The sequence below is a fragment of the Nansenia antarctica genome, assembly GCF_963989245.1.
Source record: "Nansenia antarctica genome assembly, chromosome: 6".
Lineage (NCBI taxonomy): Eukaryota > Metazoa > Chordata > Actinopteri > Argentiniformes > Microstomatidae > Nansenia > Nansenia antarctica.
This window is the reverse complement of record NC_137676.1, coordinates 38,888,298-38,903,384: the sequence shown is the minus strand read 5'-3', so window position 1 is coordinate 38,903,384 and position 15,087 is coordinate 38,888,298. Positions and strand designations below refer to the sequence as shown.

At 42.8% G+C, this 15,087-nt stretch overlaps 2 protein-coding genes across 2 annotated transcripts; both read left to right on the top strand.

Annotated features, from left to right (window-relative positions):
• Positions 1–211: 211 nt before the first annotated feature.
• igfbp6b (insulin-like growth factor binding protein 6b) lies at positions 212–2,835 on the top strand (the record flags this gene model as incomplete). The annotated part of the gene is made up of 4 exons (XM_080535213.1): positions 212–557; positions 1,436–1,470; positions 2,219–2,338; positions 2,722–2,835. The coding sequence occupies exons 1-4, from the start codon at positions 230–232 to the stop codon at positions 2,833–2,835; spliced, it is 597 nt and encodes a 198-aa protein (XP_080391339.1). The 5' UTR covers positions 212–229.
• Positions 2,836–7,041: 4,206 nt separating this feature from the next.
• pip4k2ca (phosphatidylinositol-5-phosphate 4-kinase, type II, gamma a) lies at positions 7,042–13,157 on the top strand. Its single transcript, XM_080535206.1, has 10 exons — positions 7,042–7,505; positions 8,121–8,218; positions 8,551–8,647; positions 8,798–8,947; positions 10,059–10,205; positions 10,371–10,409; positions 10,565–10,678; positions 11,210–11,474; positions 11,638–11,741; positions 11,939–13,157. Exons 1-10 carry the CDS (start codon positions 7,353–7,355, stop codon positions 12,017–12,019), a joined length of 1,248 nt encoding a protein of 415 aa, XP_080391332.1. The 5' UTR covers positions 7,042–7,352; the 3' UTR covers positions 12,020–13,157.
• Positions 13,158–15,087: the final 1,930 nt, after the last annotated feature.

Sequence of the window (15,087 nt, the reverse complement as noted above, 5' to 3'; positions counted from 1 at the left end):
TTGCTGTGTCTCTCTCGATCTCCGTTTGTCTCCTCTGGCACTGCAGGGGACTCACCCGGCTAAGCACCAAGGAAAGCTGAAGAGACGGAAAGAAGGAAGGCAGAGAGGAGAGAGAGAGAGAGAGAGAGAGAGGGAGAGAGGGAGAGAGAAAGAGATAAATATACATCCAGAAATAGCATCAGCCACATTTGACTGAGGGAGTGTGGAGAACCTGAGACCTGGACAGAAGATGCCTCTCCTCTCTAACTTAACGACCATTGTCTTATTGCTGGTAGCTCACTGCGGATCTTGGACTCTGGCTAACCGCTTGGGCCCCTACAAGGGATGTCCCTCCTGTAGAGAGGCAGGTCGGGCCCCCCGGGACCATATTGGTGCAGGCAGTACATCCGTGTTGGCCCAGGGTGAGCCCTGTGGTGTGTATACCCTGAGCTGTGCCAAGGGGCTACGCTGCGTGCCCCCGCCTCGGGAACACAGCCCCCTCCAGGCTCTGCTGCAGGGCAGGGGCTTCTGCGCAAAGCACAGCAGGACCAGTCCCACCGAGAGGCCCCACCCCACAGGTAAGACACACACACACACACACCAACGCTTTTAACTGTGAGTGTCAGGCAATTATACTCCAGCTTAACCATGGCGAACAGCAGTGGTTCCACATACATATTCTCCCCATCACTGTGAGGATTGCATGTGGAGCTGGTGTGTAGACCAGTGTGACATTTAATTTTGGATGCGTTCTAGGCACCAGAAATTGGATTTGCAAGTGCTTGCCCTAATCACTGTGCTGCAGAATGCTATGGTGTCTTGTGACAAACATGGAATCTGAGTGGCTGCTACTGTAGGAGTCGCAAATGCTGCAAATAGCTACTAATATTCATGTGATTACGCTACGATGCACTACACTACAATAGGACCCCCCTGAGGTTCTTTTTAGCTGTGTGTGTGTGTGTGTGTGTGTGTGTGTGTGTGTGTGCGCGCGCGCGCGCGTGTGTGTGTGTGTGTGCGTGTGTGTGTGTCTGCGTGCATGTGAGTGGGTGCATGTACAGTACATGTGATGTGTATGGTGCGCACATGCATTTCAAAGAGAGGATTGTGATCTATGTATGCATCTTCTGAGTATTCAGAATGTGTGTGTGACTGTCACACTGTCACCTACATTCAGATTATGCTGCTTTCTATTGCAATGGTCTCCACCTACTGTTCAAACTCAGCCACTGCGATTCCTTCGGTAGGACATTGCACGGGAAATAATACCGTTGGAAATTAGGTCTCAACGAAAGTCTGTATCTATACTGTATTATGCTTTCTTCATGTTCTCTGTGTATGCATCTAACTGCTTCTCATAAAACACATCTTCTAACTTGCAATTGATATTAGAGATGGTTTTATGTCTGTGTGTCCTAATCTCTTGGTTTGTCATTAATGTGCTGTTCTCTCTTAGGTTCACATCCTTCAAATAGTGGTGAGATAGACAAAGTAAGTTTTTTTCAACTATGATATCTGGCTATGCCACTTGATGCATGGAGCTCATCATTTCTGCTTACCCTCACCCAGATATGCCTAAATCTGAGAAAATACATAGAGCTGCTTACATAATATGTTCATATTCACACAAGAAGATGCTGTATGGTGGATGGACTCAGACATGGAGAGAGTTATAGCTGTACTGTGGCAGCACTGCTATCTGGGTGATACAGCGTATATACTGCTCCAAAGCCATGCATTATGGTGCATGATGTGTATGCTGCTATGCGGCAGAACTAATTGAGCATGATGTGAATCAGTAAAGTTTAGACTCGACCATGGCGGCCTCGGATTTCTCACTTTATGAGGTTGATCTACACAGTAAAACTCAAACTCAGTGTTGGATTTAGATCATAATTGGCACAATTATTTCATAATGGCACACTATTGACTATGAAACAGTCATTCACTCGCTTCAAACCACTCAGTGACCTGAAAAGCACAGCCTTGTGTAACAATACAATACCGTTATATAATGACATGATATTATGTGACATCTAATAATGTTTGCTTCTGGCTTCTTGCTGCATCACTGTACTGACCTCAATCCTCTTACAATATCTATACGTGTTATTATACTAATAGGTTTTCTACTATCAGTATCACCTAAAGGAATGGCTAATGATCATTCAGTTGATAAGAAGTACTTTCTTATCTTTCTGTTGTTATCTATGAATTTACCTCGAGTTGTTCTTTTTAGTCACCCTGCCGTAAGCTGCTCAATTCTGTCCTGCGTGGTCTTGAGCTGACAGTCTTCCAGTCTGACCGTGACATCTATATCCCCAACTGTGACACTCGAGGCTTCTACAGGAAAAAACAGGTACTGTAGCTACTAAAGAGATGTGAAAGCTGTGTGTGTGTGTGTGTGTGTGTGTGTGTGTGTGTGTGTGTGTGTGTGCATGCGTGCGTGTGTGTTTGTGTGTGTGTACGTGTGTGTGTGTGTGTGTGTGTGTGTGTGTGTGTGTCTGTATGTGTGTCTGTGTCTGTGTGTGTGTGTGTGTGTGTGTGTGTGTGTGTGTGTGCGTGTGCGTGTGTTCATGGGAGCATGTGTGAGCATGTGAGAGTTCCATGCTAGCCCTCTATTCAATCCTACCCAGATTTCTCCATGACCAAAGGGTAGAAAATAAAGGACTCTTTGCCCTGAGCCTGTTAGCTATAGCCTGTCAATGCTGCACTATGACATATCAACTCTCTCTTACACAGTGTCGCTCCTCCAAGGGCATGCAACGCGGCCACTGTTGGTGTGTGGATGAGCTGGGTACCGCCTTGCCTTCACGTGCCAGCGAAAATGGCACTTTACCATGCGATGTGGAGTGAGGGATGTCTCTGTCCCAAAACTCTGAACCTGGAGGAAGAGGAGGATGAGGAGGAGTACAGGGAGAGGGGGTGGCTTTAGCTTGTGCTAGACACTGCCTGGACAGGAGACACCAGGGATCAACCACTTCCTATGGAAACTCACCCAGATTAGGTTACTGTCCTCTCTATAGACCATCAAAAAACAAAGACACATACAGTACAGTACAGTAGCAACATCAACCTGAATGTTCAACAGTTGCAGCAAACGTCGTCTGAATCATTCAGTGACATGGTGTAGCCTGTAATCTCACATTACTGCTCCAATGCTCATAACTGCCTCAACTGATCAAGCTGTATCTCTGAATAATCTAATTCCCTGGCTCTTGTCCTGGCTTCGTTGTAGATTTTCTCTTTAGGATAGCTAACACTGCCTGTGTTTGTTACTATCTCAGTGGGCTGAAATACTGTTACGCTGGTGGTGTGACACAATGTGTGTCTTCTTCACCATCCTCTCTCCCTCTCTCCAAAGATACACTGACATTATCATTACCGAATTAATTGAATATTCCTTTTCTATTAATTTATTTTGGAGTATCTATTTCCATGCAGTACTGCTTGAATTTGACATTTATCTTATAACCAAGTCAGAAAAGATAGTCATATAAAACATGATCTTGGATGCGTTGTTCAATTATTTTTTGTCAAAATGGCATTCTGACTGCTATAATAGTTGATTGTTTGTACATATGTTGGATTTTTGTGGTTGACATTGTGTGTTCTGAAGTGGCAGACAAAAAAAAGCTTATGGCTGTTACCCTTTTCAAGAAGTTGTTAGGCATATTTTTATACACGTCAATATAATATTTTATATATAAATTGTTGGTTTATTTAATGAACTACAATGCCATGTATTTTTATATTGTCAGCAGTTTCTTATTTAAAAACAGAGGTTATTTTATTTCATGTTAGCGAGAGCATGGTGCTTTGGAGGCACCCTCATGGCAAAACTTACAACACCCATCAGAGCTATTTAACTGCTGTACATGTTATAATTTTATTTCATGTTTTATTTTTTATTTTATTTATATTTGGATCATTTAATATTGGAATGTATCACGGTGTAATGTTTTCTTTTGGCACATCCTATTTCAATGCTCATTTTGATAAATCAAGTTCAAATTTGTTATAGTTACTTACTAGTCCTTGCAAAAATCTTTAAATTGTGTGATAAAATGTGTGATTAGATGATATCTATTTCTCACCAATCTTGTTGTGCCAATGTGTGTACCGTGATGGTAGGTCCACGCACATAGGGCCTGTACGATTTACAAAGACTCAAATAAAAGATGATGAAAACAAAATGGTTAACAATAAATACATATATTAATATAACAAAAAGCATTTAAGTGTTTTATTTCATATGTGAAAGAAGTGCATCTTAAGTCTACAAATGGCAGGGATCTCTAGCAAGGTCATTAGTCGTTTCAAAAACCTGCTTAGTCATGCTAAGGTCTGAAGTACGGTACTGCACAGGTGTTCAGTAAAGTGAAGTACAGATACCATGCGTCAGTGGCCACTGCTGTTTCTTGCACATTGAATACCATGATGTCTCTAATTATAAAATCTGTTAAATATGGCTACATTTTTAATAAGGAACATTCATTTTCTCTATGAAGATCAAGATAAAATGAACCAACAAGTTACAAACATGAAAGTATGAATGGATAGGCTTCAGTATCATATGCAGGTTTTCTTCCATGTCTAGGGCACACAAGGACAATTTGCTTCAGCTCCTACACAAGGACACATGCCTGTTTCCAAGGTAACAGCATAGAATATCCAATTTGTCCATGCATAAGAATTTGAAATGCAGGTCTCGCAGAAAATGCAGGAAAGTAGGGTCCTTTGTTGACTCACACCACATGTCCTACTTCTGTATCTAGGGTGGTTACATTTGCTATTCTTAGAGATACCGTTACTGTACATGGAGAGTGAACATACAGTAAATGAAAAGCTCCCTCTGTATGCAAAATGTGTGCAAAATGAAGACTAGTCTAGAATATGCTGTGGTGGAAGATACAGTATCACCGTAATGATATGTCACTAGCTCTGCTGGTATTAGAGCATTTGATGACGTGATGAAACTCACATACTATAGATGGGCATATCCAGTATTTGATCCAAAGTGCTGGTCTAGTCCAAAGTGCTCTAGCAAGAGGACTGGAGACACTGAAATGGAAGCTGTTTACTGTATGTAAGAGAGTGGTGAGATTAAGATAATCAATGACGATGTTCAGTGGAAAAATGGTGTGACAGCATTATAGAATTATGCAAAATTAACTGACTATATGTCTCTGTTGGTTCACATCCCAATTTCATATGCAAATGAATTGGTTTCAGTTCATTAGTACAAAGTTAACCAAACCAATGAGGACAAGTTATTATTGTGGGACCTCTCCAACCCGTCAGTAAGTCAGTTGGATACACGGTGGAGAAGTGCATGGGTAATCTGTTTATTGCACAATGCTATGGTTTGCAGTGTTGATAAACTATAGATACATGTTCAATTATCGTCTACTGGAATAATACTTCCCTCCAGCAGCAATTCTCCATAGCTCTGCTGTATATTTAATACATAATACTATTTAAATACTTATAACTGATCTTGTGATCATGTAGTGTTTACATGTTTTTATGACATTAACAAATAAAAGTAAACTCCAGTTTCAATTGATATTTCAGGTCTATAATATAAAAATAAATTGCCATCCATTTTATAAAGGGATATAAATTATAATGGATCTATAGAAACATGTGTACAAACATGACGAAATGTCACACTCTAGTGGTGGGAATTATTTGTGTAGGCGCCAACATTACTGAGCTAACCTGTAAGGTTCCCTGAGTTACTCTAGTAAAATGCTTTAATATTATGCACATAGCAGACATGAATTTACCTGCCTGATGATGATGAGAAACAATATAGATGAATATCCAATTGTCTAATACCGGAATAACGCAGCCCTCCTAAACCAAATGCATTTCGTGTTACTAAAAATAGCATTGAGAAACCATACAAGTGTATCGTCAATAGGAAAAACCCTCATAAATTCGGTATTCAAATATTAAAGATGACTCTTTCGACGTCAAATCAACAGCATATATTACTGGTAATATAATTTTCTCGTCTAGAATACACAAACTAACGTGAGGTTTGAATGTGTTTTACAACTTTTTTTTACTGAATTATCCCAGGACCATTGATCAGGCATATCTGTGGTATACTAGGTGCAACTGCAGTGAAACACAAATACATAGACGAAAACAGAAAAACACAGCGCCGCTCTAAATAAAAACATGCCTCAGGATATCCTACTCCTTGCGGGAATTTGAAATGAAAGAAAAACAGAAGAGATGTTTTATTATTATTATTATTATTATTATTATTATTATTATTATTATTATCATCAGTTTTGCTGTTGCTGTGGTGTATTAGGGTGCCAGCTAATGCAACCGCAAGCTTTCCCCTCATTAAAATAAGTCTTCAAGAACGCACATAACGCAGGACTCTCTAAAATGTGCTTGCATTAGCCGTGTTGTGTCAGATGGTGTTTCCTTGTATTTATGCTAATAAGTTAATAAAGCACTGCTTCGAACAGAGGTCTGTGAACAGTTATGAAGAGAAGCCCACATTATTTCCCAGAGAGCAAATAGGATTGATCTATTGCAGTCCTACAGTACATTTCCCAAGGCATTATTTGGATAGCTCAAGCAGCACACAATAGTTGCACGATGTTCATGAACTGCGTCCGTCTACTCTCATTCTAACTCCCTGTAATAGCCTTACTCTGCATCGCTACAATAACACACTGGCAACATTGTAGTCATGTTATTGTGGCTGGGTTAAATTGTTACAACTCACACCGCAAACGTACCCGCCCACCTGAGATCATTATGACGAGAATGCACCCTATCTTTGGCTCTGCTACCTGTCCATCACCTGGCTTGATCATATGATGAGAATGCACCATATATTTGGGTCTGCTACCTGTCCGTCATCTTGAATGCACCCTATCGTTGGGTCTGCTACCTGTCCATCTCCTTGAACGCACCATATTATTGGCTCTGCTACCTGTCCATCACTTTGCCACATGGTCGCTGATGACACATGAGGACCAGGGGGGGAGGTGGGACCAGTGGTAATGGGTGGAACAGCAGAGAGGTTGACAGCTCCAAAGAGTGAGTTTTTTCTAGAATGGGTCGACTGGATTAGCTAAAAATGACAACTAAGGAATACATTCATATAAGCGTCAGATCTAGCACGAATATATACCTGAAATTAAAGGTTGTTCTAGATATTACAGAAATACATCTTATTTTTCCGTGCGTTGTCTTTGCGAAGCGTGACCTTTGATCGGCATCCCGCTGTGACGAGACGGGACGGGGAAGTCAGCTACTTTAGTGAAACATCAGATCACATCAGTATCTATCGGGGGGGGGAAGTCGCCAGCAAGTTTCCCACGGCACAGCAAGCTGCTATGGCGTCCATCGGCAACGCTGTCTCCAGTCCGATGGTGATCCTGGCCCCCAAAACCAAAACCAAAAAGAAACACTTCGTGCAACAGAAGGTGAAGGTCTTCCGCGCCAGCGACCCGGTCCTGAGCGTGTTCATGTGGGGCGTTAATCACTCGGTGAGTAGAAAACTGTCAGCTGTCACTGGACCTGTATGCTACAGCTGATAGCCTGCTAGCTCGCCCGCTGACACCCTCTACCACACAACATGACGCAATGCATGAAATATCAACACGTTATCGCAGCAGAAGGACCATGGCAGTGCTTTTAAGCGAGAGAGACAATCCTGGTCGTTGTTACTGTACAGGGGGTAACTAGCCGATGGAATACTAGCTTGCTGCTAGCATAGCTAGTTAGCTGTCTAAGGCAACTATGTATGTAGTTGTTCATCATGGGTGCGTCCGAAAATATGCTCTGGAAATCTGATCAGCACTCTTGGAATGCCTCTTGTCCAATCAAATGACTCGATCCCTTTATGGCGTTGAACACAGTGTGCGCTCCGGCGCTCTCAGAGCACATTTACGAACGCACCGCATAGCTTGCTCTTGTACAGTTACTAGGACATGCGCAACTTCTGCGCACCCGAGCTGTGCTGCAGTTTTGTAATAAGCACCTTTCGCTTTTATTCCCGGTTTCATCCTGATCTCATGTCTCATATCTAGCCAGCTACATACATGTTAACCCCTCATGCTCAGTGCTGCTGGTGATAATGGAGTGTTGTTGTTTGTTTGTAGATAAATGACCTGAACCAGGTTCCAGTTCCTGTTATGCTGCTGCCGGATGACTTCAAAGCCAACACCAAGATCAAAGTCAACAACCACCTCTTCAACAAGTACTGTACACATTTTACACGTTTAACGATTGTAGCCTACACATTTTACTCAAGTTCCCTAATTTGCAGTACTCTCTGATGTGAAGATGATACTCTACATTCAATAGGCCTATGTATCTCAACTATGTAGGCTATTTACTTGGCGTCTAAAATGGGGTAGATGTTCCGGCCTGTAACTCCCTCAAATTGCCAAAAGGAATGAGAAATTCCTTTGGTATGTGTTAAACTGAGAAGACCGGGACAGGGGTATGGTAGTGTAAAACTGAGAGAGAGAGAAAGTAAATACAGCAGGTGTGAGAATGTTCACCCCCCCCACACCTTTTCTCACACAGAGAGAATCTTCCAGGACATTTTAAGTTCAAAGAATACTGTCCTCAAGTCTTCCGGAATATGAGGGAGCGCTTTGGAATTGAGGATTTAGACTACCAGGTATGAATGTCGAATCAAGCTGCGACTTTGAGACAGCTAAGTGTACATGTAAAATCAAGAGCCAAATTACAGGTTAAATGACCCAATACAATTTAATCGGCCAACATGCAGTTGATTGATTTGGAGTCTGTCTGTCCTTTTCCCCTGTAGGTGTCATTGACTCGCAGTCCTCCTGTGAGAGGTGGTGATGCCCAGGGCGAGGGGATCCTCCTCACTTCCTACGACCGCACGCTGGTGATCAAGCAGATCTCCAGCGAGGACGTTGCTGACATGCACAGCATCCTGTCAGAATACCACCAGGTAGTCACACTTTTTTTTCCCTCTCTCTCTCTTAAAATGTGTTTCCATTGTTGTAATGCAGATGCGTTTGTTAGGCTAATATGCATTTCATCTTCGATATTATCTACCCACATGCAAAAGCTGTTGCTTTAGTCTTTGGATGCTCTGGTGTGTTATATGTTGTCTCATTCCTTGCTTTTCTAGTGGCAAACTTTTCCAATGTAACTCAGCATCAATCAATTGAGGAGGTCAGAAGGAGAGCTTCCGGCAAACACATGTTTGATTTGAAAGGCCTTTGAGTCTTCATGTTCCCGATTTTTTATTGCCTGGCAATGAGTTGTCTGTCTGTCCGGGGTTAGGCTATTTCCAGAGCTATGGGGGCTAATAGAATGGTATGTGTGTGAGAGGGTTTGTCATTTGTCGCTGAATGAGCAGATTGTTATCAGAGCAGCTCAAGCTCTAGTCTTGGGTCTACAGCAGCACACTGCAGAGCTTTTTACATCTCCACATGTCCTGGGGGAATGTTTACTTTGCATCATCCATAATGTTGCTGCTCGGTTTTGGCTACATCATGCAGGGAATGGAGGTTAGCAGATAGAGTATATAAATGGATGTACAGTTGTGTAAGCATCTTGGCTTTTGTTAGCATGTCCCTGGGGACACTGAATCAGGTCAGTCAGAAGTGTGTCCCTTTTAATAGACTAGTCTTGAGTCAGGCCAAATAAATAACTTGGATGGAGAGAGAAGATGGGTTCGGAAACTGGGTTATGATAAAGTTCGAAAAGATGGGTTATGAAACCTATTAATTTTCCTATCCAACCTGAGGTGAAGGAGATATGAATGAGTCTATGAATGTAAAGTACTGGTGATACTGTTTCACAAACCTGCATGCGTGTCAGACCAGCATCCATTTTCGCATGTAATGCGATTCACAAACGAGGGGACATTTTCTGTTCATGTAGCAGAAATCAGCCTGTGACGTACCCTACTGTTTCTCTCTAATTCATTTATGAAATGTTATGTCAATTCATGCTCATGTTTCCAGGAACGAGTAACTTCCTCTGTTATTGAAGCAGCGTGTAGCTACACAATGTGCCATTAACGCCCGTTGTCGTCTGTTCTCTTTGCACAGCATATCGTGAAGAGCCATGGCAGCACCCTGCTGCCTCAGTTCCTGGGGATGTACCGCGTCAGCGTGGAGAATGAGGAGACCTACCTCATCGTCATGAGGAACATGTTCAGCCACAGACTGGTGGTGCACAGGAAGTACGACCTTAAGGTGAGACACACTGACGACTTTCCCATACCGTACAGGTGAGGTATGCACCTGGAGAGTCAGCAGATCGCTTGCTCGTGATTGCTCGCTAGCGGGTGTGGTGTTAATAACCTTGAAAGTACATGCAGGTTGGCCTTATCAAAAAGCCTGATAATGTTGTATTTGCAGGGCTCCCTTGTGTCTCGTGAGGCAAGTGACAAAGAGAGGGTAAGACTTCACATTTCACCACATTGTCATACGTGTCCGACATGTGGCAAAATGCCCATTTTACGATGCAGTCTTACAGAGAACCCACCATACTATATGTTGTAGTGATTTCATGTTCTCTGTTCTCTACCCCCCTTCCTATAAATGTATTTCAGGTGAAGGAGCTTCCCACGTACAAGGACATGGACTTCAGAAACAACATGCAGAAAGTATACGTCAATGAGGAGACGAAGGAGAGGATGATGGAGAAACTCAACAGAGATGTGGAGGTGACCCCTTCAATCCACCACAAGGGGGCGTCATCATACACATTCTGATTATCTTTACCTCCCAGCCTATAGTCATGCCTGTGTCCCATTTCTCCACCTTTCAGTACAGTAGGCACTTTTGCACTTCCCCACATTCATTTAAAGGCTTGGGATAGGACTAAGCACGGGCACAACAATATGTTCCCTTTTAATCTATGTGGGGAAAGAGCACGTGCATACATGAAATTAGACTTTATTTGATTAGATTTATTTAATCTTTATTTAACCAGGTAAGACAATTAAGAAGAGATTCTTATTTACAATGCCGACCTGGCAAAAGGCACAGCCTTTTGAGGGGTAGGGGAAGGGGGTAAAAGAGATACCAAAGTTAAAGCACATTAAACATGACAAGACAAAACAGAGCAGAGAACAAGAACAGTTGCAAGCCAATGACAAATCAGACCAACAAACAATCAACAGCAGGCGAGCAGGGGACAGGTCCTGAAACATAGCACATGTACTAGTTTTGTGCTTTTGTGCCATGTCCTGTAGTTCCTATCGAAGCTGAAGATCATGGACTACAGCCTGCTGCTAGGCATCCATGACGTGGGGCGGGCAGAGCGGGAGGAAGAGGAGAGCGAGGAGCCCTCCAACGAGGAGGACATGGAGCCTGAGAACGGCTTGACGGCCGCACCCATGGCGGGCTCCTACGGCACGTCCCCCGAAGGCATCGCTGGGTACATGTCCTCCTGCAAGCCTCTGGGGCCTGGGGAGTTTGACCCTTATGTGGACGTGTACGCCATGAAAAGCGCCCCAGGTAAGATCTAGTGAAAGTATGGTGAAATGTATTTTTTTTTTTAAAGGTGTAATGAGCATTGTCATTGAGATATGCTGTGAGGACAAGCGCTGTTTGGCTGGAATTGAAGCAGGTGGATTTAGGTTTGAGTTGCTCATTATTCATCCTGTCTGTTTCCTCCCAGGAGCCCCTCAGAGGGAGGTGTATTTCATGGGTCTGATTGACGTTCTGACTCAGTACGACACCAAGAAGAAAGCTGCTCATGCAGCAAAAACTGTCAAACATGGGGTGAGTGGAGTGGAGTGGAGTGGAGTGGAGGAGAGGAGAGGAGAGGATGTTCTGGCCTCCTGTTAGATATAATTCAAAATGAGAGTATTTTTATTGCACAGGCAAGTTTTTGTGTAGAATTACAATTTTCTTTGTGATGCTGTGAGACGCTCAGTGTATTTACCTGTCTGACACAAACCTCTCTTTATCTCTCTCAGGCCGGTGCTGAAATCTCCACTGTCCACCCGGAACAGTACGCCAAACGATTTCGTGACTTCATCTCAAACATCTTTGCATAACAGACATTATGACGTGACGCTGACCATCGGTACAACTTCCAATGTAGATTTGAAGGGTTTCTACTTCCTCTTTTTTTATTTTCGTTCTGTGACTTTTTTTTTCTCACAAACATTGACCAAAAATTGTAAACACACAGATCAATTTGATCTGATATGAAACTGTTTCCATTGTTGTAATAATGTATTACTGATGCATAGGCCTATTTATTTTTAGATTTCTCAGATTAATTTGATTCCATATCGCACTCTTAACTGGCTGACTTTGGAGCAAAAGGGTACTGGATAACACTGCTGCTTATCTGTCTGCATAACCATGTTACACTGAATTGAGAAGACTAAACCTTGTCAGTTGAATCCTGGATTGGTTGTTCTGGAGTTTAGAATCTACACTGATCTGGGAACATGCAAGCAAACCCTGTATTACTGAGCTATTAACAGTGTTCGAAGTGGAATGAAACGTTGTAGGTACTCTCTTAAATGATACGGTACTGGGGTTCATATACCTGGTGTTCTATCATACATACTGGTACTCAAGCAGTAGAGAAAAAAGCTGTTACTCTGTACCGGTCAGCACCAGCCCACTTCAACCACTGGCTTTAGCCTCAAAGGGAACGTGTTGTGGTTGTGGGAGTTGCCATGCAGCACAGCGGACATCCCCCATCACCTGGCTACGGAGCAGACCATTCCTCTTCCTGAACGGAATGTAGGGACCAGAGGCTGACCTGTCAGAATGACCTTCTGAACATTTGGGATGCTGTGAAGTTTAATGCATCAAACTGAGCATTGTTGTTTTTAGGATGCACTACAAGAATCAATGTGATGGGGAAAGAAAGATTGGTAGAGCTAGACATATATTGGGGACTGATCTGACTACTGTCATTGTATTATTATGACATTTGAAGAGACTCTATAGAGCGGGCTTGGGTTGGGTATCATGTTAAGCATTATAGAATATAGCACTACATTTCAGCTGCTTTATGCAATTAGATTTAAAAAAAGAAGTGACGGACAGTTTCTAGTATAGAATTTGAATACACTGGAATGGCTGACTGGATATGTGACGCCTTGTGTCCTTGTGATTGCACATCTTGTATTTTTGCAAATCAGCTTTTGGACCAAATATATTTTACAAAGATTTTCTGAAAGGTGTTGTCACTTTATTTTATTATTGAAATACAATACAAAGTCAGTACAACACAATACTGTCTGTCAGTCTGTCTTCCTGTTTATCCGTCTGTCAGTCTCTCTCTCTCTTTCTGTTGAGGTATGTGTGGGTTTATTGCAAGTTGTAAAGGTGTAGATAATAAATCTGTTCTCATCTCCCTGTAGAATATAATACACACACAGTTCAGGCTACTAGACCATCAACATCAACATGGTGTAACAAGGATGGGGAAAAGACTTCCTCTCCGGGAGTTATATTCACACTATCATTACTGACGAGAGAGAGAGAGGGGTTCATTCCCTACATCCTGCTCAGTGTTTGGCTGAAGCGCTCTTCTACAAAACATTTCCCTTTGAGGCCAGGTCAGGTCACCGTGTGGCGCATGGCCCTTTTTTATTGAATGGTAAACTTTGGAGGCAAGAAGACGTGGTATGCGTTGCTGGTGCTGTAATCACATTTGAAGTCTCATGTGTCAACATTTTGGGGGGAAAATACAATTATTTGTCTGTATCAATTTGTGACTCGGGAGGAATGTATGACTGATTAATTCAAGAGCATAATCTACTTCAAGGGGGGCCCACATTCTACAAAGTGATTTCATTACCAACAGTCTACCAATATAACCAGCAGTGATATACACATGAACAAGAATAACCTTTCCTGGTGAACAGCAGTTGGTGAGGGTGTTTGGTACCCTCTGTACCCTCCGGCCGTTTTAGTCTGGCTTCAGATATCAGCTGGAGTCCAGCAAATAGTGGGGGGTCAGGGACACGTTTTGTTTGACCCTTTCCAGAAGCCGTAATTCTGCTGACTGGCTCCTTCCTGTTGCTTTAGGAAAAGAGAGAATTGACTACTCTTAAACAAAGGAAAACAAGCAGGATGGTCGGACAGAGAAAGAGAGATAGAGAGACAGAGAGAGAGAGATAGAGAGTGAGGCTAACAAAATGCTGACCATTCAAAGAGGGGTAGAGGGGCCGTTCTTAGAACACTGAGTTCAGAACACATCACATTAATCTTTAACGAATGTGAAACATGGCCAACACAAATGTCACACTGACTGACCTTAGGAAGGCAATGGTGATGATCATGATGACGTGAGTCTCTTGCAGGACAATGTAATAAATGAGAAGCCAGCACGTACGGTAAGCACAGAGCTGGAAATGGTTCATGATGTCACATGGGTTTTCCTGAAATAATTTGTGTCTCTCTCAGACAACCATGCTTCAGAAGCAATTAGCCTCTTGTTCTTGATCACTGTCACCAGTTTCAATGGAAGTGTGACCAGCTTGACAGACTAATCGACCAACCGATTTGAAGTCATCACATCAGCAACCAACACTCAACAACTGCACAGGGGGACTGCCAAGCTACTGTTCTAATGGCTCTAAGTGGGTGCTGAAGTGAGCTATCAGAGGGAAGGGAGGGAGGGGTTAAGGGCTCTCTTCCTCGGTGAAGTTTGATATACCACAGACTTCCTTACCTCCCCCTGACGCTATCAATCAATCAATAATTATAAATCCATTTATTTGTATGGCACTTTTTACATAGACAAACTTCACAAAGTGCTTCACAACAAAAACAATACTAAACAATAAATACAATACAAACAATATGATCGAACACCAAACCATGGACCCATGGAAAAGTTAGCCAAGGAAAAACCTTTCCCCCAGAGTGGAGAAAAATATAGGGCACAGTGCCAAGGGAAAAACTCCCTGAGAGGAAGAAACCTTGATAGGAACTGGACTTCAGGGGGACCCGTCCTCCTCTGGCCGTGCTGAACAGTAAACAAATGTGGAATGTGGAATGTGATGTGGTGCGAGAGTTCAGTGGTCTATAGCGAAGGGTTTCTTTCTGGTGGAATCCTTTGTGGGGCGGCAAGCACCAGGATATAGGGTGGAGT